We start from the raw sequence: 23,744 nt of genomic DNA, 5'->3' as shown, positions 1-23,744 counted from the left end.
ATGCGCCCGGGGCTCACAGGAGCCCCGGACCGACTGACAGATAGACAGTGGCCTTCCAGGGGGGCTGCACGCACCTGGCGTGTGCCACTGCTCTTGCGCAACCAGCAGAGCCTAGTCGCCAGACCCGCCCTAAAGCAGACCCCGAGTCCTCCAGCCAGTTATAAAGAGGAATCCCCCATCTTAGATCCTCAGATCCCTAGCCATCAACCCTACCCTACCCAGGCTTGCGCGCTCTCGGGTTTCCTATCCCAGGGGTGTCCCCAGTGCAGTGAACTGTGTCGCCCCAGGTACGTGGGTGGAGCGCGCAGCATTTAAGGCGCGCTCCACCTCCTAGGGACAGTGGCAGGCGGCTGGCCGCGGAGGTGCGTGCAGCGTCCGGTTTGGCGCCTTGTCTCTGCAACACCAACCTCGTCGCCTTCACCACTCAGGGGACCCGGACCTGTACACCACCGCGGCCGCCGCCACCAAAAGTTCCGAGTTGTCTCTGTGAACCACTCTGGTGCCGCTAAGGCAGCGGGCATCCTCCCACCTACCGGGCTCACCTCAGCAGGCCAGCATCTGGTGTCTTATATCGTTTGCCAGCGGGTTGGACCACCAGCCACAATATGCGCCGGGTGCGTGATATTCCCACGTCTAGTGAGGACCTCAGAGGACCATCGGAAAGCACAGGAAAAAAAGAAAAAGAAATGTCTGGGCTTGGGAAAATAGAGGGTGGGCGATCTTAACACTGAACTCATTCCCAGCAGCCAAGAACATATATGGTAAAAATTTGGGGCAGACAGTGTATAGAAGTTAGTACAGATGTGTAAGGAAGGGTTCTCAGGGTTACCAAGCTGTTCTGCAAGCTCCGGTTCGGAGATGACACCTGGGTTCTGCTGGATGCAAGGTGGTCTGAAAAGCAATGCTTGTAGTCAACCTGTTTGAAACTTCACCGCTTCCCTAAGAAGAAAGGTGACGCAGCTGGTGTGACCCATGGACCAAGGTCCTAGGGAAAATGGTAACTTTCCCACCTGCTCTACTCCAGAGAAGGGGTCCATTGAAAAGATGCTGCCGGGACTGTACCAGACGAGGCTCCTGTCTCCACAGAGAAGAAGGGATTTTTTTTTTTTTTTTTTTTTTTTTTTTTTTTTTTTTGGTGGGGGAAGGAGGGAGACTTCCCACAGTCGGGTTTTCTGCTTCCTCACCAGGTGGGGATGAAGGGGCCAGCATTCTTTTCCTCTGGGGATCTCCCCACCCTCTGGGAGGAACTAAGCACCTCCTCAAGAAAACCTATTTGGAGCTAATATTGCGCCTGTGCTTCTCTTCCAGAAAACAGAAATTTATTCCGTGGAGCTCAATGGAACTAAAGATGTCAAGCCAGCAGACCAGAGAGATGACAAAAAGTTTAAGGGAGCAAAAAACAAGGACTCAGAACCCAGCAAGAGTCACGAGAAGGAGGAACTGAAGAAAGAACTTGATCTGGTCAGTCCCCTGAAGGCAAAAGACTCTCATGCCCCCTCACCAGAGAACTTGTCATAACTTTTCTCTGGTAAAGAAAAAAAATGGCTTGGAATGTCTTAGAGTTCCACTCTCCTTGCTTGTTGGTTGGTTGGTTTGTCAGTCTGTTTGTTGTTTAGAGTGTGATGCTATCTTTATTTACTGTGCCCTGTTCTCCTGTGTCCTCCTCTATCCTAGCTGCCAGATTCCTGAGTTCCGGTTGGAGGCAGTCCTAGATAGGACCAGAGGTTAATTGTAAGCCCCAGAGGCAGAGCCTATTCATCTAGTTTACCATGTGAGGTGTTATGTGTTCCTGGAAAAAGACTGCGCTAGGAGTAGAAACTCTGGGCCTGGATTCCACAATCATAGTATCAATCTAAGCCCTTTTCAGGGACGGAGCTTAACTGGGCACAATCAAGCTATGGAAACTCCCCTCCCCCACCCCCACCCTAGCTTTCCCTATGTAAAATGGGAAACAATTTTCCAAGACTGGTTTCTTTATTGGAAGGGTGAAATGATTATACTGCTGGGTTATTAGTATAACAGCTACCCTGAATGTGGAACTTAAGATATCCTTTCAGAAAGGCCAAAGGGAGCTTGAGGTTGTGCTGCTGTTCATTGGTAGACTTCAAAGCCCCGAGCTTGTTGGGTTACTGCTAGACTTAATGCAAACAGCTCATTCAGGCTAGGCTGCCATTTGTTGACTCTGGGGAACTTGGCACAGTGGGAGCCTCATGAGGAACCAACAAATACTAGAAGTCAGAGCTGTTTAACTTTCCTGGAGCGCTTGTTAAACATTTAAAAGCAAATTGTTAGGCTGTTGTGAGCATGACTCCTGGTAGACATTTGAGGACATGGCTCAGAAGTTGGTCTGACGTAAGCTTAAATCTCAGTGTGACTGACACTCATTTTTCTCTTTCCAACCATCTTTAATCCCCGAGCTTAGCAGGCTGAGGGGACGGTTATCCCAAGTTTAGGTCCAGACTGGGCTGCATTCTGGCTGAGACCTGATTAAAGAGGGAAAACTCAATGCTGATCTGTTAAGTCGGTGGATAGGATTAACTGAGCAAAGAGCAGGTAACACACAAAGAGAATTATTATGCTGTGTGTCTCTGGCCTTTATGGAAACACAGTTTCCCCCTGAGATTGCTACTTTAATATTTGCCCATTCTCTCATAAGCCTGCTAATTTTTTAATTTTATATATATCTACTTATCTACATTGTATTTGGAGACAGGGTCTTCCTATAAAGTTCATACTGGTGGTGCTTGTTATGTGGCTCTGCTGCCCTTGAACTTTATTTGTGGGCTTCTCAGGTCCCGAGTTACAGGCATCCTGTACGTACAGGCACCACCATGCTCAGCTCTGCCTATAATTATGATATGAAATTTTCTGTAATATTGTATAGAGAAATCGTTCCCACGATCGGAGCCCATCCTCCTGCATTGTTGTAAGAACAAAGCCTCTTGCCCTCCTCCCCCACTATTACAAGCTCCTCACAAGAGTCCTGCAGTTTGTGACAGGATGCTTGAATACCCTTGAACTTTGATCTCCATAGCAAATTGGAGCCTCGGAACCAATCTCTGTGAGTGCTGAGCCTGTGATGGTCTAATTCTTAGGAGCAGAGAGAGCACCCACAGCCACAGCCTTGCTCCCCCTCTCCCTTCCCTCCTGCTCGTACCCCACGTGTACTTTGGCTTTGCTTATCACCTCCAGCCAGTCTCAGCATCCAGGTTTGAATGAAGTATCCCAGGAGCTCATAGCCACAAGATGACAATGCCAGGGCTTGCACAAGCTGGAAGCAGATTGAGGCAAGTAGGTGTTCTATTGCTCATAAAAAGCAAGGACAGTGTCTGGGTGTCGATGGCACTGTTTGTACTCACAGAGCAGGCAGGGCTTCGAGACAATGTTTCCTGTACCGGCTACCTACGCAGCCTTCTTCTCCCTGCCAACCTTTCTGGCCCCTTCTATCCTCTGTGCTACTCCCAGCCTTTAAAGGGGGTAGAGTCCTTTGGGATGATGCCATTTACTCCCTTTTCTTCTGTGAATTGCAGGATGACCACAGACTCAGTAATACGGAATTGGAACAGAAATATGGTACAAACATCGTCCAGGTAAGCCATCGGGGGACTGAAGGTCTGGGGGAACAAGCAGACAAAATGAATGCTGGTGTGCTCAGGCGGTGGGTGACTTAGAGCCACACCTGTGAAAACTATTTGTTGTCTGTATGGCTGGATCCTAAGACAAGCCACTCCCCCCTGACCCGAGGCCCCACCCAGGCTCTTCTGCTGAGCTAGATGCCCAGGCATCAACAGCAGGGGAGCTGTGGTCCTCAGAATGATACAGACCTTCCTTAAAATCATGGCCACAAGCTCCTTGAAATGGTGCATGGGATTCTTTTTATTGGTGGCTGGGAAGGCTGTTGTTATAAAGTAAGATCTTAGAGTCTCCATCTCAGAGCCCAAGGTACCAGAGCACTTTAAAACGTTACAAATTCTTCACTATAAAAGTATTGCTTCCTTCTGTGGATTCAAATCCAAGTTCAATTTCTAAGTTTATGCCTATTTTTTAAGCCTCTTTTGAAAGTGTGTTAATTAGTTGATTTATTTATTATTTTATGTGTATGAGTGTTTTTGACTTCACATGTATAAATACACCACATGCGTGCAGTCTACAGAGGCCAGAAGAGAACAGAAGATGCTCTGGAACTGTTAGAAATGCCATGCATTGTCATGTGGGGTGAGAACCAAACCTGGGTCTTCTGTGAGAGCAGCCAGTGCTTTTACCCACTGAACTATCTCTCTAGCTCAAATTCAAACCTCTTGACAGAAAATGAGTATTCATTTGTTCCAATGATAAAAAGAAAAGGCTTACTATGTGGTTCACACTGGACTGGCAGCAGAGGCAAATAGGAAGTCCTGGCGTTAGACAGCAGCTATGTAAGAAAGCTTAACGTTCACTTTATATACCTGGAGTGACAATTGAGCATTTGAAACTATCCAACGACAGATGGATAATTTCTGAACAGAGGGACCAGAACAGGTTATGCTATCTGAATGGGGCTCAGAGTGACAATCTAGATATAAGTCTGAGGAATGTCCTGGGGTCAGAGAGGGTGAGTGGGCCAAGAGCAATCAGAGTTTGCAAGATTAGTGTGTGTGTGTGTGTGTGTGTGTGTGTGTGTGCTTGTGTGAGTGTGTGTGTGTGTGTGCTTGTGTGTGCTTGTGTGTGTGTGTGCTTATGTGTGTGTGTGTGTGTGTGTGTGTGAAGAGCTGAGGAAAGATGAGGTAAAGAGGTGGCGCACGTGCATAATAGAAAGCTGTTTTTTAAAAATGGAGCAACAAGATAGGATTAAAATGAAGGCCAAAAACAGGGTAGCCCAGGAAAGGGCAGGGGGTTAGAAGAAACAGATTCAGGATGTGGATGGATGATGGATGGATGGATGGATGGATGGATGGATGGATGGATAGGTGGATGGATGGATGGATAGGTGGATGGATGGATGGATGGATGGATGGGTAGGTAGGTAGCACATGGTGCCAGGGGATTTGACCTAATTTCCAATCTTGTTTGCCATGTTAGAAGCAAGGGGAGATGGTCAGGTGACTGATGGGTACAAGTGAGAAGGTAAAACATACAACAGAGACAGCAGTGAGTTTTATTTTGAACAATCTGTTCCAGAATTCACAAATACTGAAGTCCATTCTGTCATGGCATACTCTTGGCATGGAATGGTTACATCCCTTCCCACCTCCTTTAGAGCATCTCTAGGTCATTCACATGTACTTCAGATGCTGTGTAAATAGGAGCTGTGTTGTATTGTTTGGAAATAAGGGACAAGGGAAGAGGTCTATGTGTGTTCAGTGTGCATGCAACCCTCATAGGTACTATTAGAAGTACCTCCAGCATGGCCTTGTGGAAATGTTCAACAGTTACTGAGAAAAGGGATTCTAGAAAAAGAGCAGCAAGAGGATGAGTTGGTGCCTCAGAGTCTAGTGATGCAGCAAACACGTGAGTCACTACCAAGCAAAGGCATTAGCTCCTAGAGCAGACTCAAAATGAACAAAGCAGATATTGCTCCTAGCTTAAACATAATCAGGAAGACAAGTTATGCACACAGTGTTCCATGATAGTTTGTACTGGGTGTGGTGTCACATGCATTTGTCAACGCACTTAGAAGGCTGAGACAGAAGAATTGTAAGTCCAAGGCCAGTATGGACTACATATCAATGTCACAAAATAAAAAGTCAAATCAGGGTTGGGTAAATAGCTTAGAGATGCAACATTTTCCCAGATGTGGATGCAATCTCTTACATACTATCCAAGATAAGAAATCATTTTTGGAGACAGATATTTAGACTAATTGAAGCATTTTGTAATATATACATATTGGATATCACATGGTATCCAGTCAATAAAAATAGAAGTAATCGTTGTTTAAAAAAAAAGTCTGAGTTGGGAGAACAAGGTATCATTCATTTTTCCAGGACCTTCTTGGGCAGTGTTAATGCCTAACCTCAACCCGAAGAAACATAAAGAACAACTGTTTGTTTCTATGTATGTTTTTCTTGACTTTTTTAGGGTCTCTCCAGTATCCGAGCTACAGAGCTCCTGGCTCGGGATGGGCCCAACGCTCTTACCCCTCCCAAGCAAACTCCAGAGATTATCAAGTTCCTCAAGCAGATGGTGGGGGGCTTTTCCATCCTTCTGTGGATAGGTGCTGCCTTGTGCTGGATTGCATATGTGATCCAGTATGTCAACAATAATGCATCCCTAGACAATGTAAGCAACCATCCTGGGTTTCCCTTGGTTACGGGGAGAAGCCGTCATTAGGTGGCCATCAGTGGACACAGTGCTAGGCTAAGATTCTACCACACATCAGGCAGTGGTGAATATGAGGAAATTCTTCCAGCTTTGAAACTAGTACTATTTCATTTTTGGACGATATACGTATGGATTTTAGAATACAGACAAAACACTTAGTCTACAACGAGGAAGAAATTTCCCATGAAGTAGTTTTGGAAAGCTCTTTCCTCAAAGCTAATCTCCTCCATTTCCCATGGAGGGCAGCTATACCTGCTCACAACCCAGTGCCAAGCACAAAGACTTGAACTAGATGATACAACACTAAGAGAAAGAAGCCAGCTGCCAACAGCTAGGTGTTGTATGTGGTTACTGACGGTAAATACCAGATAGGCACATCTTTGGAGGACGTATTAATGTTCTTCAGGCTGGGTTGGGGGCACAAAGTGATTGATTGCCAAGGGACATGAGCAACAAGAAATGGGGGATGGATGGTGGATATGTGTACATAGAAAAAAGATATCTGAACATTAGCACAATGTTCATTTCCTTCATGAGCACCCATCTTCTGATTACCTGGAGGTAATTCTTGGCAATACTTTGAGCATCTCTGTATTTGTGACTTGTCACACAAAATCAGGTAGGAATTTTTCCCTTTGGTGGCTCACTGTTAGTCAGGCTAGACTGTTTCAGATTTGGGATTATCTGTTCCCTTGACTACTGCCTTTCCTCCCCACCCAGGTCTACTTGGGCGCCATACTTGTCCTGGTCGTTATTTTAACCGGGATTTTTGCTTATTACCAAGAAGCCAAAAGCACCAACATTATGGCCAGCTTTAGTAAGATGATCCCCCAGGTGAGTGGAGCCATGCACCTCTTCCTGAATTCTGAACAACGAGGCAGCTGTAGTCTCACTCCTTGCTGTCTGTGGCATCTTGGTCAAACTAGCTCATGTCTCCAAATCCTAGTTTGTTACAGAGTTGAGGTGGTCACGGGGCTGAAGTGAGATCAAGGAAAATAAATGCTCAGTCAAGGGAAAGGCAGGACAGAACATTCGCCATTGCACAACATGTGCTGAACCATTTTGGACAGCCTCTCAGACAGTTCTAGAATATTCCTCACTAGCAGTCAAGGAGATCCATCTAGTCTACTTTCTTTCTCCCAGGAATCCTTGTGTCTGTAGCTAGAAAAATTCTCTGGCCCTGGATGAGAGAACTGGCAGCTAAAAGGGAAGATACTGGGTGCAGGAGATGTCTTCCGCAGCACCAAGAAGCAGGACACTCCTTCATTAATGTTCCCCTATCTCAGCAGGAGTCTATCTCCCTGGACGGTTCTCATCTGCCTGGCCATTCAGGAGGGGCCTTACCTTCAGCATCTGCCTTGGTTATATCTGCCAAGCAATGGTAGACTTTTCTGGTTCCCAGAACAGACCTCAGGAAAAAAATTAGTTCTTAGAGTCCCAAGAACAAATGTGAAGCAGTTTCGCCCTCACCGCTCTGACAACCAAGGGTCCACAGCCTCCACTCCAGGGTTCCATGGGTGAAGAACAGTGGGAAGGTCACAGCACTCCCTAGATGCTTAGGTGTCTGTCCTGGCCTTCTTCCACAGCAAGCTCTTGTCATCCGAGATGCAGAGAAGAAGATCATTCCAGCAGAGCAGCTGGTGGTGGGGGACGTGGTGGAGATTAAAGGAGGGGACCAGATCCCAGCAGACATCAGACTGGTGTCCTCCCAAGGCTGCAAAGTGAGTATCAAGCACATCTTCCTCCAGGAGACTGCTGCGAGGTACCCATCACTCTCTCCCTATTTTGAAGGGAAAAAAAATGGGGATTAAAGTAGCTAATTTTGAATTGCTTTCATATTTTCTTTCAGGTGGATAACTCGTCTCTCACTGGGGAATCTGAGCCCCAGCCTCGTTCAACTGAGTTTACTCATGAAAACCCCTTGGAAACTAAGAACATAGGCTTCTATTCTACAACGTGCCTGGAAGGTAAGGCCAGCTGGTGGGTCCCAGAGGTACATGCCTCTGCCTCTTGGCCCGGAAGTTTTCACCCCTCCAGTCTGTTGCTCTAAAGCTTTTCCCAGAATGCAGAATTGAGAGGACCGGAGAACTAACGTTAGCCTCCGTGTTGTTGTGTGCCGGCTCCCCATTCGGTCTGCCAGGAAGGGTTGTGAGCAGAACTCCTAGAGTAAAATGTTTTCTTCCCTGTAGGTACGGCAACTGGCATTGTCATCAACACGGGTGACCGCACCATCATCGGGCGCATAGCCTCCTTGGCTTCCGGCGTTGGGAGTGAGAAAACGCCCATTGCTATTGAGATTGAACATTTTGTCCATATTGTGGCAGGAGTGGCTGTGTCCATTGGCATCATCTTCTTCATCACAGCAGTGTGCATGAAGTACTATGTCCTCGATGCCATCATCTTCCTCATCAGCATCATTGTGGCCAATGTGCCAGAGGGCCTCCTGGCTACTGTCACTGTGAGTTTATGCTGTTAGAGAGATTGCACCCCAACACTCTTGGCACCCATCACTGGATGTAGAGCCATAGCCTCCCCATCTGCCGAGCAACACACTCTCTTCTTATGATCACCATGGGACTGTTTTATGGAGTGGTTGACAATAAGAATTTCTAACATCTGGATGCATTGTCCTAAAAACCTTATGTTTTCAGAAGATCTAGGTTAGTTCACATAAGTTAGTTCACAGCCCCCTTCCCCCTTTATCCAGAGAAGATAAATTTTGAGCCCCCATTTATAGAATTTCTGAACACAACGCATTCCCCTGATTGCTTTTCTAAAATCCTCTTTCTCCACCCCTTCTTTTTATAAAGGAGTTTAATCCTTTCCTTACCTAACCTCAGACTTAGCCCTGGCTCTCCTGTCTCCTTTTACCCAGGTCCATCTAATTCAGTCCTTAGACAAAAGATCCCTCTTCCCCAGTCTGCTGTGGAGGTCCATGGGAGAGGGAAGAGGGTTCATATGCTAGCTATTTAACTACATGAGCAGTGGCCAAGTGCTGTCCAGACCAAAGACAGGAGAGGAAATTTTTTTTTTTTTTTTTTGAGTTCCTGGTCTCACTCATGGTTTTTTTGTTTTGTGGTTCTGGAGATTAAACCCAATACCTCATGAATGCTACATAAGCAGTTTACCACACCCCAGCTAACTGGGCTCGAATCTGAATAGCATGTGTTGAATTGCATGAATCGTCTTTGCTGCCTGCGGACTTTCAGAGCACTTTCCTCAAAGAATATAGAGATAGTAAAAGTATCCTGTATTGAATGTATTTTTTAAGACTGTGGTTAGTTGGGCTTTAAGGTGGCTTTCAACTCACTAAGGCAGACTCAGTTGTACTATCACCTCTGGCCTAGCTCTCCCCTGAAAGTCAGTCCCAGATAACCCGAGTTCAAAATGATCACCCCCAAAGCATCCTTCTCTCTTCTTGCTAGGTCACCCTGTCACTGACAGCAAAACGGATGGCTAAGAAGAACTGCCTGGTGAAGAATCTGGAGGCAGTGGAGACGCTCGGCTCCACCTCCATCATCTGCTCAGATAAGACGGGGACCCTGACCCAGAACAGGATGACTGTGGCTCACTTGTGGTTTGACAATCAGATCTTTGTGGCTGATACAAGTGAAAACCAGACAAGTGAGTTTTGCGGAGCATCCAAGCCTAAAGGCAAAGACACAAGCAAAGGGGCTGGTTGAGGTTCTCTGGTCTTACGTGAAGGGTATGACTCGGGCCTGTCAGACCTATCACCCATGTAAACCACTGTTTTGTCTTTTCTGTGTCCAGAACAAGCCTTTGACCAAAGCTCTGGAACCTGGGCTTCCTTGTCCAAGATAATAACACTGTGTAACCGAGCAGAGTTCAGGCCAGGCCAGGAAAGTGTCCCCATCATGAAGGTAAGGATGCTGCCACTCTAGGTGTTATGCCACAGGCAGCATGAGGTCACTCTGTGTTCTACTTGTGTGCTTGATTTAGTCTCTCCCACTGGACCAAGTTTGCTCTGGCTAGAGCAAATCTGGTTCTGTAGAGGAGCAGAAGGTCTTCTTCACTCCATCTACTACTGAAAAATTACAAAGGGTGCTTGTCAGAAATCCGAATTCCACCTCATTCCCAGAAACAAATGCATCTTGAATTTGCTTTCCTGACTTCTGGAAGCTAGGTGGGCATGATCAGAGTTTCTTGATACAGAAATATTACTTGCTGAACTACAAAATACAATCAGGTGGAAATAAAAGGTCTGATCTTACAAAGCACATCCTTTTCTTGACTAGAATACAGGATGTCAAGTGGTCTTGGAACACTGAATAAAAACCACAACCCTTTCTTCCTCCTCCTCCTCCTGCTCTTCCTCCTACTCCCCTCCCTCCCTCCCCCTCTCTCCTCCCTCTTCCTCTCCTCCCCTCCCTTCTCTTCGCCTCCCCTCTCCTCTCCTCTTTCCCTCCCTTTCCCCTCTTGCCCCCCAAAGCTGATTGTGTCCCCTTGTTATATCTGTGCCCAGTCTGGATTCTTGTCAACAGGATGTCAACATGTTTGTGCTGGCATAGTCATTCTTTCTGTCTTTGGGCCAAAGGCTGTGGTAAAGATCTTTGATTTTTCTTTTTAGTGAACCACCTAGTTCTCCCATTGTAGGTTTGAAATATACACAACTTCACACTTCTATTATGATCAGTACTTGCATCTAAGTGACTGGACCACCTCTTGCTCACCTCTCAGATTTTAGCCTTCCTTCCCATCTGTTTCATCAGCCACTAAGTTTTACACATTGATTGGTTTTACCTTCACCAAAGTTCACTTACTTTTTTCTGTGAGTCCCTGTTTTCTACTACTTGAGTTTTGATGACAGACTGCTTGCTGTCTTACCACACACACACATGTTCTTCTACCCTGACAGTGCATTCTAGAAGCCCCCCACCCTCCAAAATATCTGTCTCCTACATGTAGAACATGAAGCCCCATTCCACAACAAAGCTCCCACTTGCTCAAATTTCTATCGTGCCTGTAGGTGGCACCATTGCTTTATGTTCTTACCACGGTCCTGGCTCAATCACCGATATCCACATGATGATGGCCTTGTCTCTTCAGCTAAGTGAGAAGCTTAATCAACCACATGTAGGTTGCTATGCTACAGGCACGTTGGTTTGTTGTAAACAGTCACAAAAGAACTGGGTGATGATGTTCTGTAAGCATTTATCTCTTGATTCCCAGAGAATTGTGGTTGGAGATGCCTCAGAAACTGCTCTGCTAAAGTTCTCAGAGGTTATTTTGGGTGATGTGATGGAAATTAGGAAGAGAAACCAAAAAGTGGCTGAAATTCCTTTTAATTCTACCAACAAATTTCAGGTGAGTTTTCCCTCGACACCGGCCGTCTTTGTCACTAAAGCAACACAGCTATAGTCCTCATCTATTTGTTAATGTATATTCCAGACCAGACATGGCTTCAAAAGACCTTAGAGGGGTGGGACAGATGGGCACAAGCATTGGTCAAACCAGATTAAAGTTGTCCTTCTCCTCCCCCTCCTTCTCTTTTCTAATGACCAAGGAAAGACATAAAGCCAACCTTGCCATCCCTGAAGTAAGGTAGAGAAAAAAAAGCAAAGGGCTTTTAGGGTCTGCTCCTCCTAAAACCAGTCCACGTGTCCTACATGTGTGCTCATAGATAGACAGACAGACTTGGAACATTTTCTGTTTACATAACACTGACATATTAGATAGTGTAAATCGTCTACAGGTCATTTAAGGATTATTGGGAATGTGCCTAGCTCCTATACAAATCCTGTACAAATATGTTCTATAATACAATGGGTATGAGGGGCATCTTAGATTTCAATATTCTTGGGTTCTGGAGCCAATGTCATAAGGATATAAGAACTGACCATATAAACCAGGTATTTTATCTATTTTATCTCACTTAATCCTTGTAACAGACCTATGAGGTAGGACCAGTGGATCCAAATGTATAGAATAAGAATAAAAAGTCCTTAGAATGTGTTGTGATCATAGTCTCACAGTGTCTAGGTGGCACTAGTTGACAGTCACTAAAATTTATACAGAGCCTACCTCACAGATGCAGAACTGTCATGCAAACCACATAAAGAAAGTTTGCTCGAGACTGCCCTTGATGCAGGCAAGTCCTGAGAACCAGACAAATTATGTTTTATTTCTGTTCCATATGCCATTAGTAGGAACCTCCTTTCTACCTGTTTAGGAAGAACATGACCATCATTGTCTAGTTGCCTTGAATTGCTCCAACCAGGGCAGCAACCAATCATGTCTGTCCTCTTCAGTTCAGACCTATAACTTGTCTGTCCAGTTTCTTACTGCAGGTGAGATTTCCTGCAGAGTTCCAGACTGAGAATGAGGGTTGTGAATTGGGCTTTGAATAATAATTGTAGTCATGGTAGGTGATGTCATCATTGTGTGACCATGACGTGTGCCAACACACCTCACTCTAGAGCTTCTTCTTTGTGGTACTGAGGATTGAACCATGGGGTCACACATGGGTTAGGCAAACTCTGCAACTGAGCTCTGCCCTAACATTCAGAGAATGAAGGTGATAATGGTAATCAATACAGGAGACTGTTTGGTTTGCATTATGTTGGGTTGGGTTAAGTTGTAATTTAACTGGTTGATTTGATGGGGGTTTTGTTGTTGTTGTTGTTGTTGTTGTTGTCTCTAAAAAACTTGGCAAACCTACTTTTTCTATTTTTAAAAGTTATATTAATTTTTGATAATTTAAAGTCTAGTAACTACTGATTTTATTTGAATCAACTATTAATCCCAAAGCAGTGGCAATTTTTTATATATCTTATTTTCTCCAAAAAATTTTCAAAAGCTTTCTAGCCTTAAGCATCTGATTCAATCATAGAGAGTTTGCCTGCATTTACGTAGCTCTGAGTTTAATCCTCCCTCCTCTGAGGAGGGGGAGGAGGAGAAGAAATGGCTGCTTGTAACAACAGCATCTTCTTCTCTACATTTCTGCCATCTCCCCTTATGTCCAGATAGTAAAACTAGAACCATTCTAAGACAGGAAGACACAGGAATTCCTACTGACCTAGACAACTCAGCATTTACAAATGGCTGCTCAAGGCTGGGGAGATGTCTGAGTAAGCAAAGTGTTTTCCTGGCAAGCAAAAGAACCTGTGTGAAAAGCTGGGTCTGGGAGGTAGAGACAGACAAATCTCTGGAATTCATGGCCAACCAGCCTAGCCAATGGGTCAACTCCAAGCCAATGAGAAACCCTCAAAAAAAAAAAAAATCGAACACACATGCTCACATGTGCTTGGGAGACACAGGTAATGTGTACTGTACACACATTGCACTCAGCACATACATGTGTACATACAAAAAGATGGCTGTTCACTACTAGGAGGGAGAAGAGAGACAAGGACTCTTCTAGTCCCAACATCATCTAGTCTCATAACACCATTGTCCATAGCTTACTCAAACATAAGCACGCCTGGCCTCCTCAAAGGGACTTAAAGAGCCAGTGTCTGAAACATAACCTGTTCCTAGAATGGGTTCCAGCTCTCCATGACCTTCTGGGTCACCCAAATCTAGCTTTTTCATTAATTAGTTGCAAATACCAAAGGGCAGGCCACACTCTTGGGAGTGCCATGATTCTTCTTCCTCTTTTATTCTCTGAGGGCAAATGGAAAGAAAAAATGTTCCCCCTGCTTGTCCTGTTGCTAATTGGAAGAATCATGGTTAGGATGTCATACCTAACCTGCCCAATCCATGCCCTCCCAGCTCTCCATACATGAGACAGAGGATCCTAATGACAAACGCTTCCTCATGGTTATGAAAGGGGCCCCCGAGAGGATCTTAGAGAAGTGCAGCACCATCATGATCAACGGCCAGGAGCAGCCACTGGACAAGAGCTCTGCCGATGCTTTCCACACAGCCTACATGGAGCTGGGTGGTCTGGGCGAGCGTGTGTTGGGTGAGTGTAATAGAACATCCATGTTTATCTCCTGAGGGTCATGGAAGAAGTCACAGTAAACAGCAAAGTAGCCATGACATCATATAATATTAAAAAAAGAATATTGGGGATTGGGGGTGGGTGGTACATTTACCTAACATGTGTGAGGTCCTGGGTTCAATTCCCAGCACTGAAAAAAAACAAAAAACAAAAACAAAAACACCCATATCTAAACAAGAGAGAAAGATATAAGAGATAACACTGAAGAGAATAAAGTTGATTTCAGACATAGTTGGAGAAGAAATCACATTTTAAATTGGGCCTTGAGTTAAAGAATTTAATGGTGGGGGGAGAACTGCAGAGACCCAGAGGAAGGAAAAAGGGATGAGATTTATGCATATGGTAGAGCAAGTGGTCCATAATGTGTCACAGGATGGAAGAGCTGCAGTAGCTACAGAAGACAGGGCTGGGGAGACAGATCGAAGCCATGATGTAGACCCCTTAAATATTTGCTGAGAAACTGGCATTTTGTCCTACAGTTAGGAGAGGCAATGAAAAGCTTTGCCACAGGGTGAGCTGGTCAGAGTTACACTCAGGGTTTGTTAAAGGTTATCCTTGCTGGAGGTGATGGGAGGAGACTGGCCTCACTAAGAGGCAACTGCTTTCATGTCACTGAACAAGCGAGAGGGTGGGGATTTGATACAAGCAAGGTGACGGGAGTATGAAGAAGAGTCAATCAGTGAGACTCTAGGAGGCAAGTGTTAAGACCCTGCAACTTCTTAGAAGGGAATGGTGATTTCAGAAGTGATTACTTATCTCATTTTATGAGCAGGGGAAAGGTAACTAAAGAACTGCGATGAGGCGTTTTAGAGATGGAAGGAACTTTAGAAAGGCCATCTCTGAAGTGGTGTAATGGGGCAGTGTCTTCCACTGACAGAATCTTGGGCTGACCAAATGGCACCTATTCAGAGCTACAGAATAATGAATTCACCGCCTATGACTGATGATAAGGTTCATTAAACACCACAAAAGTGTTTACCACTCAACTTGGAATCTATGGAATGTGTGTTTCCACAGGCTATTTGACTTTGCACAGCAGATAAAATGCATAAATGATTTGAACACACACTGCATAACCCAGAGCACCAAGCAATCTTTTCAACAAAAGATTGGCCTCCATGTGACTAGAGTCATTCTTGGAGCCTCCTGTTTGACCTCTCGCCTGCTTACTGAAATGTGAGAAGCAGCGAGCCATGTTGAAGATTATTTGATGTAATATGATCGTGGAGATCTACCAGACACAGCAAGTCTTTAACCTCGACCCCAGAGACTGATGACAATGGTTGTACTCAGCTGCTGCTCCCAAGTACCTCCCATATATTAAGCATGTCCTTCACCACCACGCCACACAACCATCTCCTGACTCTTCATACTTTATCCTGGCTTCACTTACCCCCAAATGCTTTCCTCTTCCAGGTTTTTGTCACCTCTACTTGCCAGCAGATGAGTTTCCCCAAAGCTACACCTTTGATGTAGACTCTGTAAACTTTCCCACTTCTAACCTCTGTTTTGTGGGGCTTCTGTCCATGATCGATCCTCCTCGGTCTACTGTGCCAGATGCAGTCTCCAAATGTCGGAGTGCTGGGATCAAGGTAAGTTCTCTCTCTCTCTCTCTCTCTCTCTCTCTCTCTCTCTCTCTCTCTCTCTCTCTCTCTGTTATATCTGTTCCTAAGAACAATCACCAGAGCTTAGCATCAGTCTTTAGTTATGTTCAAGTGGACATTATCATTACTGTTTTAGACATCTTCCTTTATACTGCTGTGATTTTGGTAACTGTCCTCAAAAGCAAGACAATGTATGTGGGATGAGCTAATGCAATACCTCTAGTGAGAAGAACTTTCTGGGGCCATGAATTAGACATTACATTACCCTAGAGCAGTGGTTGTCAACCTTGCTGATGCTTTGTCCCTTTAATACAGTTCTTCCTGTTGTGACCCCCCCCCCCCAGTGTAAATGGCTGTCGCTGCTACTTCATAACTGTAATTTTTCTAATACTATAAATTGTAATGTAAAGATCTGATACGCATATCTGATGTGTGACCTCCAAAGGGTTGAGAACTACTGCTCTAGACTATGATAGTTAACAAAAGGTTTTAGTACTTTATTTTCGATAATCCATTTTTCTTCACGATATGGAAGTCAAACATGGATTTCTTTTCTGTGTTAGCATCAGGACTGTAAAGCAGCATACAACTGTCTCTAGGAGCCACCTATAGGCCTCTTTACAAATGAAAATGATGGCAAAGGGGAAGGCTTCCTCTAGGGTCGGGAGGATATGTAAGAAGCCTGGGAGAAAGGGTGGTCCAGAGAGGATCATCCTTCAGGAAAGTGGTGTCTGAGATTCAGAACTGCCCATGAATAAAACCATCACTCTCTAGGTCCTGTGAGAGTAGGCAGTATTTTAATAAATATTGACCCACAAACCCCTACTTAGCCAGCAAAGCCCCCTAACTACCCATGAGTTTCTGTTGTCTGTGTTCTAGGTTATCATGGTCACAGGAGATCATCCTATCACAGCCAAAGCTATAGCCAAGAGTGTGGGAATCATATCAGCCAACAATGAGACAGTGGAAGACATCGCAAAACGTCGCAATATCGCTGTGGAGCAGGTCAACAAAAGGTAGCCACAGAACCAATGGAGCAGAATGTGAAGTTTTTACTCACTGGGCCCTGTTGACTTTAAAGAGGTTCACTAGTGGGAACAAACTATCCTCTGGCCAACATTCTCCCAGGGTAGAGCTATGTTGGCTTGATTTATAATTTAAATTCATTCATTCACTGGAAACTTTACTGAGTGTCTGGTACATGCCAAGCACATTGATAACCTTGCCTGGTATTTCAAAATTCAATGAAGTTGGATATAGCTTAACAATAGACTATGCCCTACAGAAAATGTAGTTTTATTGTTGTAATTTAATATAAAAAATTAATATTTTATTTATTTATTCAAGAGCTGTTTAGAGCAATTAAGATTACATCACTAGGCAAGATGATCTTATGGGTCCTGTATCACTGATTGGAAATGTGCAACACGGGACAGCAGCTCTGGAAACTTCATGCCCAGCTTACAAAGAGTAAAATAAAGAGTAGATGAAATTACCTGCTATTGATCCAGTTGTAGAGTATTTTGGTTTCACACATACTGCCCCCTGACAGTGAGCATCTTAGGCATTTATTTGCATATTCCATGTACTTCATAATGTGGAGTCATGCAGACAGACTCTCTTTTCCTACCTATCAAGTAGAAAGGGAGCTTTATCGTTTTAATGTCTGTCTGCCATCCAGCTGCCTGTCACTCTTTTACTCACTTATCCAACAGTTCTTTCAACATAACTGTTACCTTCCAGCTATATGCAGGCTTTACATCAAATACTGGAACAGATGCTGTTCCTACTTGTGGGGAGCCTCCCATCTAGCTAAGGAGATGGAAAATCAAACAGATTTTATGAGTAGACACATGGGGGAGGAGCTGCCTAGGCTTTGAATGACATAAAGAAGCAGAGACTTCAGAATGGCGGGCTAAGTAGGTGACCACTGGGATCTCCTCCCATGAATCTGAGAGAAGAGAAAGAACAATGACCTAGTTGGCCAGGAACTCAGGCTTGATAGGAACCAGGTAGTGGGAGCCACTGGGCACAGATGGCGAACCTAGACTTGTCATTGCTCCTTTGTATAAATAGACAGCCCTCTGGCGGGGGTAGGTGGGGGAGACAGGTCTGGGGCTGGTTTATTTGTTTAGAATGGTCACTAATAGGATGAGACACATTTTCATGCCAGTTGCGACCACATTGCCCAGAAATAAAATGGATTGTTTATTTATTTATTTATTTACTTAATTTTTACTCTGTTTGCTTGTTTGTTTACTTTGTCAAACATAGGCTAGTCCTTTACCACAAAGCAACACCACACCCCCAGCAAGAATGCACACCTTGTGTCAATGCTTTTGATTTACCTGCTTTGTTAGCTCTGGCTTTATAACCACCTGCATACCCACACATTCGGGCAACTATGAGAAGGAAAGAACTGTGTCTTCCTTCTTATCTTGCCCCAGGAAGCATTGGCACTTGCCCATCTCTGGAAGAAAGAGGCTAGTTGACATTTTATTCCCACTGTCATAGGACAACAGGAAATGGTCTCCTGTTTTAGCCTCAGCTAACATCTCAGCATGCCCAGAATTGTTTCACTACATGCTCTGGCCTTTGGCTTCAACTGGTTTCCTCTGGCCCTTTTAGAGAAGCTAAAGCCGCTGTGGTGACGGGCATGGAACTGAAGGACATGACCCCAGAACAACTGGATGAGCTTTTAACCAACTACCAAGAAATCGTATTCGCCCGGACATCACCCCAGCAGAAGCTGATCATTGTGGAGGGCTGTCAGAGGCAGGTGGGTGAGCAACAGCTCCCGGAAGACTGGACGGCCTGGCTGTCCACTGGAAAATGTGGAGCACATGTTGAGAGGACTGAAGTTCTGTTCATCTTTGAGAGCACCTCATAGCCACACATTGTCTGTCTTTATTTTGTCACAAGAACATGGGCCCTGGTGGAGAAGTCACTCAAACACGTGGGACTGTGGTAGGGTATGAGTACAGAGAGGCTTTCTAAGAGGAAGTGAGACATATGAGATGGCCATCCTTGGTGGCTATGGGAAAGGAGTTTCTGGGATACCTACAGGTACAAAACACACCACCACTCAAGTCCCATCTCTAAAACTGATGAATGTTCGTATAGAAAGTACTCACATTTCATGGGCTTTAAATTATCTCCAGATGACTCATGATACCAAATATATTGTCAATGCTGCATAAATACCTGATATTCCATATTGTTTGGGGAGGGGAAATAACATCAAGAAAATCTGTGCATGTTCACTATATAGGCAATTTTCCTTTTCAATATTTCCCTTTCTCTCTCTTCCCCTCTCCCTCACCTCCCCTCTCTCTTCCCTCTCCCCTCTGCCTTTGTCTATTGAATCACAGTTTTTCTGTGTATGTCAGGCTGGCTTCAAAGTCATGATCCTCCTGCCTCAACTTTCCATGTACTGTCAAGTATAAGCATATACCACTATGCACAGCTCTTCTTTGCTTTGCAGAATTTTTGTTTGGATGGTAGAATCTGTAGGTCGAGAATGCCATGAAACACCTCCCCCCCCGCCCCTGGAATGTACACTGGAGTTTTGTTTTAATTTCCTCTGCCTATGTCTGTGTCAGAGCTTCTTATTCTTTCTTCTAAGATTGTCTGTCTTTATCTTTTATCCCAAAAGAAATTCTTTTGGCTCCAGCCATTCTTCAGCCTGAGACAAAAGGAATGGGGGTGTGCTTCTTGGTGGCCCTGTATCTCTTCACTTGCCTCATTCCTGTTTCCCCACCGGGTCTCCACAGGATGCAGTTGTTGCTGTGACGGGAGATGGAGTCAATGACTCTCCAGCACTAAAGAAGGCAGACATCGGGATTGCTATGGGGATAGCAGGTTCTGACGCTGCTAAGAATGCAGCTGACATGGTCTTGCTCGATGACAACTTTGCATCTATAGTCACGGGGGTGGAGGAAGGTAAGTGGAGTCTTGGAGGTTGTCTCCCTGGTAGCCAGGTTTCCTGGGAGACCAGAAGCAAGTCCTACAAAGAGATATATTGTCCCTAGGTCGCCTGATCTTTGACAACCTGAAGAAGACCATCGCTTACACCCTGACAAAGAACATCGCTGAGCTCTGTCCTTTTTTGGTCTACATTGTTGCTGGGCTTCCCCTGCCTATTGGCACCATCACCATCCTATTCATTGACCTGGGCACAGACATTGTAAGTGGTACTAAAAGATCTGATAATAGCCCCAAGGATATAAAGGTCATACCTGTTGCCTCCAAGAGCCTTCTGTACCATTGGCCATTTCTCCTTCTCTAATGAGCTCCCAGGTGACATGTACCCTTCTGCTCCATAGACCATGCTCCCCAGCAGTAGACTAGAGATCTGTCAAGTGTTTGGAAATGGAAATCATTTTATTCCATGATAAGAGTTTTAAGATAAGAAGTGGGCTTGATCTCCAGTACTGAATTTTTTTTTCTTTTAAAGACATGAGTTTTGACCTCTCAAAGAATATAGCATCATTTCCTATTGTTTGGAGAAGTGATCACACAATCATGCTCTGGGGAAGAGGTAGTACCTTAAATTGATGGCCCCACACTCACCCATGGTAGGTTAGAGATCTGTGATCTAAAACTGCCTAGCTAAACACAGAATGGAATGTGGGTTTGGTCTTTGTTGTTTAGTTGGAACTGGCTCTTGCTGGGAGGAGTATTGTGTGTTTATCTGACATTTTCAGATTTTTGTTGTTACCTTCCTAAGACGCCAGCCTGTATCCATTTAACCATGCTCCATAAAAACACCCATAGGGTCTGGCTTACCCAGGTCAAGGAGAAGAAAACCAACAAACAGTGATCTGAAGTCACAGTACAAAGGTGGCCCTGACCATGGTCTCTTTCCTCACCTTTGTGTAGCATCTAGGTCTGATCCCTGCTTTATGGGGAAAATAAATGATATCTTGAGGAAAGAGCTGAGATACCCTTCCCAAACAAAAAGTATTCAAATTCAAATATTCTAGGACGTTTTACACCTGATCATTTTATCATCCTGCAGTGATTCTCCAAGTATGGACCAGTTTTGAAGTACAAAATCCCTAGCCTAGCCCAGACCTCTGAATGTAAGGGAAGTCTGAATGTAAGGATAAAGCTCTGTCTTTTAAGGACCCTATTCATGGTCGGATCTGTGAGAGCATTCTTTCTAAATAAGCTTTATTTAGAATTGCCAGAGTGTGGTGATTTTAAAAAGCAGACTGACTTTTTTCTTTTAAGCCCAGGTCCTTATTTATGCTTCTAATAAGCACCATTGTGCCACTAAACCACACCCAAAAGCAGACCGATTTTTAAAGATGGATATTTGTAAATCCCATACAAGCAATGCACCTTTGTTATCTGCACCCTGGATATACCCGGTCCCCATCTCCATCTCCCACTTACTCCCACCTCTGGCTCACCCTTGCTCACCATCGCTCTGCCTTCTAGGACTTGGTTTCATGGGGTCTTTTCTTCTCTAGATCCCCTCCATTGCCTTGGCCTATGAGAAAGCAGAAAGTGACATTATGAATAGGAAACCTCGCCACAAGAAGAAAGACAGACTGGTGAACAAGCAGCTGGCCATCTACTCTTACCTTCACATTGGTATGAGGAGGGTTATACCCCATCATTGGTTATACCCCTACCACACAAGGCCTCACCATCCAAGATCTCTCCCAAAGAACTCATTCCGGTCCTAGGCAGGGTGGGAAGATGACTCAGAAGAACACACGAACTGGACAGCTCTCTAGGCCCAGCATGGCACTCATATCTGAACCCTTCGATCTTTCAGGTCTCATGCAAGCTCTGGGAGCTTTCCTTGTCTATTTCACGGTCTATGCCCAGCAGGGCTTTTGGCCCACCTCTCTCATCAACCTGAGGGTAGCATGGGAAACAGATGACATAAATGACTTGGAAGATAGCTACGGGCAGGAATGGGTGAGTCAAGAGTTCTTAGGCCAGCACCACCTGGTCCTTGTCCTCTCTTCTCACTGCCTACCGTACTATTCTAGAAAACCACTTCCCTGAATGGTCTTGATGAGGCAGACTTGGATGCTTCTCGGTTACTGAATCCAGAAGATCCCTGGTGACAGAGACTTGACTTTTGACAAGTCACAGCCTCATCCCTCAAACTCACTTTTTAAAACATGTATTTAGTGTCTGCATGCCCTGTCTGCATATACATCTGCATGCCAGAAGAGGACATCAGATTCCCCTAGAAAAGGTTTTGAGCCACCATGTGGTTGCTGGGAATTGATTTCAGGACCTCTGGAGGAGCAGCCAGTGCTCTCAACCTCTGAGCCATCTCCCCAGTTTCTCAAACTCACCTTTTGCATTAGTTAAACAATTGCTGTGGTAGTATAAGCAATCTAACAGCTGCAATGGGATAATGCAAGTTAATGCTTTTCCCTTATCACCTGCTTCAAGATCATTTCTTTCTGAACACTAGGAGATGGTCTAGCCTTGATCTAGATGAAGTGGGAAGAGAGGGTCAGGTTTCCTCCAGGTTCTCATTTTCCTCTTCCTCCTGACAGACAAGGTATCAGAGAAAATACCTGGAATGGACAGGCTCCACGGCTTTCTTTGTTGCCATCATGGTCCAACAAATTGCGGATCTGATCATCAGGAAAACGCGGAGGAATTCCATCTTCCAGCAGGGCCTCTTCAGGTACCTCCATGCCTAACTTCAGGGTAATGAGCCAATCACATGGGGATAACAAAGGCCTCAGGATCCTCTAACAGGCCACCCCTGTAATTTATGATGTGTTGGCTTGACCTGTGGCATGGTCTCCTGGGTGCATGACCTTGGAAATTTCAACATCTGTTTGCTTTCCTTTGTGTTGCAGAAATAAAGTCATCTGGGTAGGGATCGCCTCACAGATCATCGTTGCACTGGTCCTCTCCTACGGTCTCGGAAGTGTGACAGCTCTGAGCTTTACCATGCTCAGGTGAGTTGACCTTCAATGGCACTACTGAGCTGTGGCAACAGGAATAAACAGCAGGGTTCCCACAAGTTCTTCCTCCAGTCTTCCCAAAAAGATTAAATGGATCCCAAGTTATGGAAACCCATCCCATTATCTTCCCATTTCCCAGTGGAAGAAAGGGGCTTTCCAGTCCTCACTGGACTATTACCACTCTCATCCAGCAGGTTCCCTCGAAGACCAAGGTTGCTTTTAGCAGGCTCAGCTCAGTTTAAGTAAGGGCCTTGGCAGGTCTGTGCTGTGTGGTGTAATATATTTGTTATTTCTAGTGAGGCAGGAAAAACTAAGAGAGAGCCTCTACCCCTGCCTTTACTGTTGACCAGGCTCTGGGCTGTCTCTTTGGACAAGCCAGGTCTCACTTCCCTCTGTTTGTTTCCAGGGTTCAGTACTGGTTTGTGGCTGTACCGCACGCCATTTTGATTTGGGTGTATGATGAGATGCGAAAGTTGTTCATCAGACTCTACCCTGGAAGTGAGTAGTGATATAAATGAATTTAGTTTCTATCTTGCCAAGTTGGAAATCAGATCAGCACTATGATTTCCGGTGCTTGGGCACTGCCTACCACAGGCTCTCTATTTCTGATTTACCTTTTTCTACCTCTACAGGCTGGTGGGATAAGAACATGTATTATTGAGACCGGTCACTCACAAGTCTCCCAGTGGCACATCAGAGACGTTCTTCTTCATGTCTGGCTACTCCTTAGGAGATCTCTACACAATGTGAACGCTACCAAACCCCGTACAAGAGAGACTTTTGTACAGAAAACTGTATGAAGCATACTTAAGTTTTATATTTTAAAGCTGAGATTTAACTGTTTATACAGATTTTTCATCTCTATGACTGCCTCCTTATTTTAAATTATGTGAAGTTCAGATATCAGCATAGGGAAGAATATATTTA

General features: G+C 44.9%; 1 protein-coding gene across 1 annotated transcript; it reads left to right on the top strand.

The window, feature by feature from the left end:
* On the top strand, window positions 1-23,478 carry ATP12A (ATPase H+/K+ transporting non-gastric alpha2 subunit; the record flags this gene model as incomplete). Its single annotated transcript, XM_080926318.1, has 24 exons — window positions 1-287; window positions 429-585; window positions 1,309-1,461; window positions 3,531-3,590; window positions 6,058-6,258; window positions 7,021-7,134; window positions 7,887-8,021; window positions 8,150-8,267; window positions 8,490-8,758; window positions 9,726-9,924; window positions 10,072-10,181; window positions 11,491-11,625; window positions 14,032-14,224; window positions 15,680-15,855; window positions 16,747-16,883; window positions 18,496-18,646; window positions 19,641-19,809; window positions 19,899-20,053; window positions 21,345-21,468; window positions 21,656-21,801; window positions 22,398-22,531; window positions 22,710-22,811; window positions 23,224-23,315; window positions 23,450-23,478. 24 exons carry the CDS (start codon window positions 1-3, stop codon window positions 23,476-23,478), a joined length of 3,546 nt encoding a protein of 1,181 aa, XP_080782444.1.
* Window positions 23,479-23,744: the final 266 nt, after the last annotated feature.

Source organism: Micromys minutus, assembly GCF_963924665.1.
Source record: "Micromys minutus genome assembly, chromosome: 12".
NCBI classification, from domain to species: Eukaryota; Metazoa; Chordata; class Mammalia; order Rodentia; family Muridae; genus Micromys; species Micromys minutus.
This window is presented reverse-complemented; position numbering and strand designations above follow the sequence as displayed.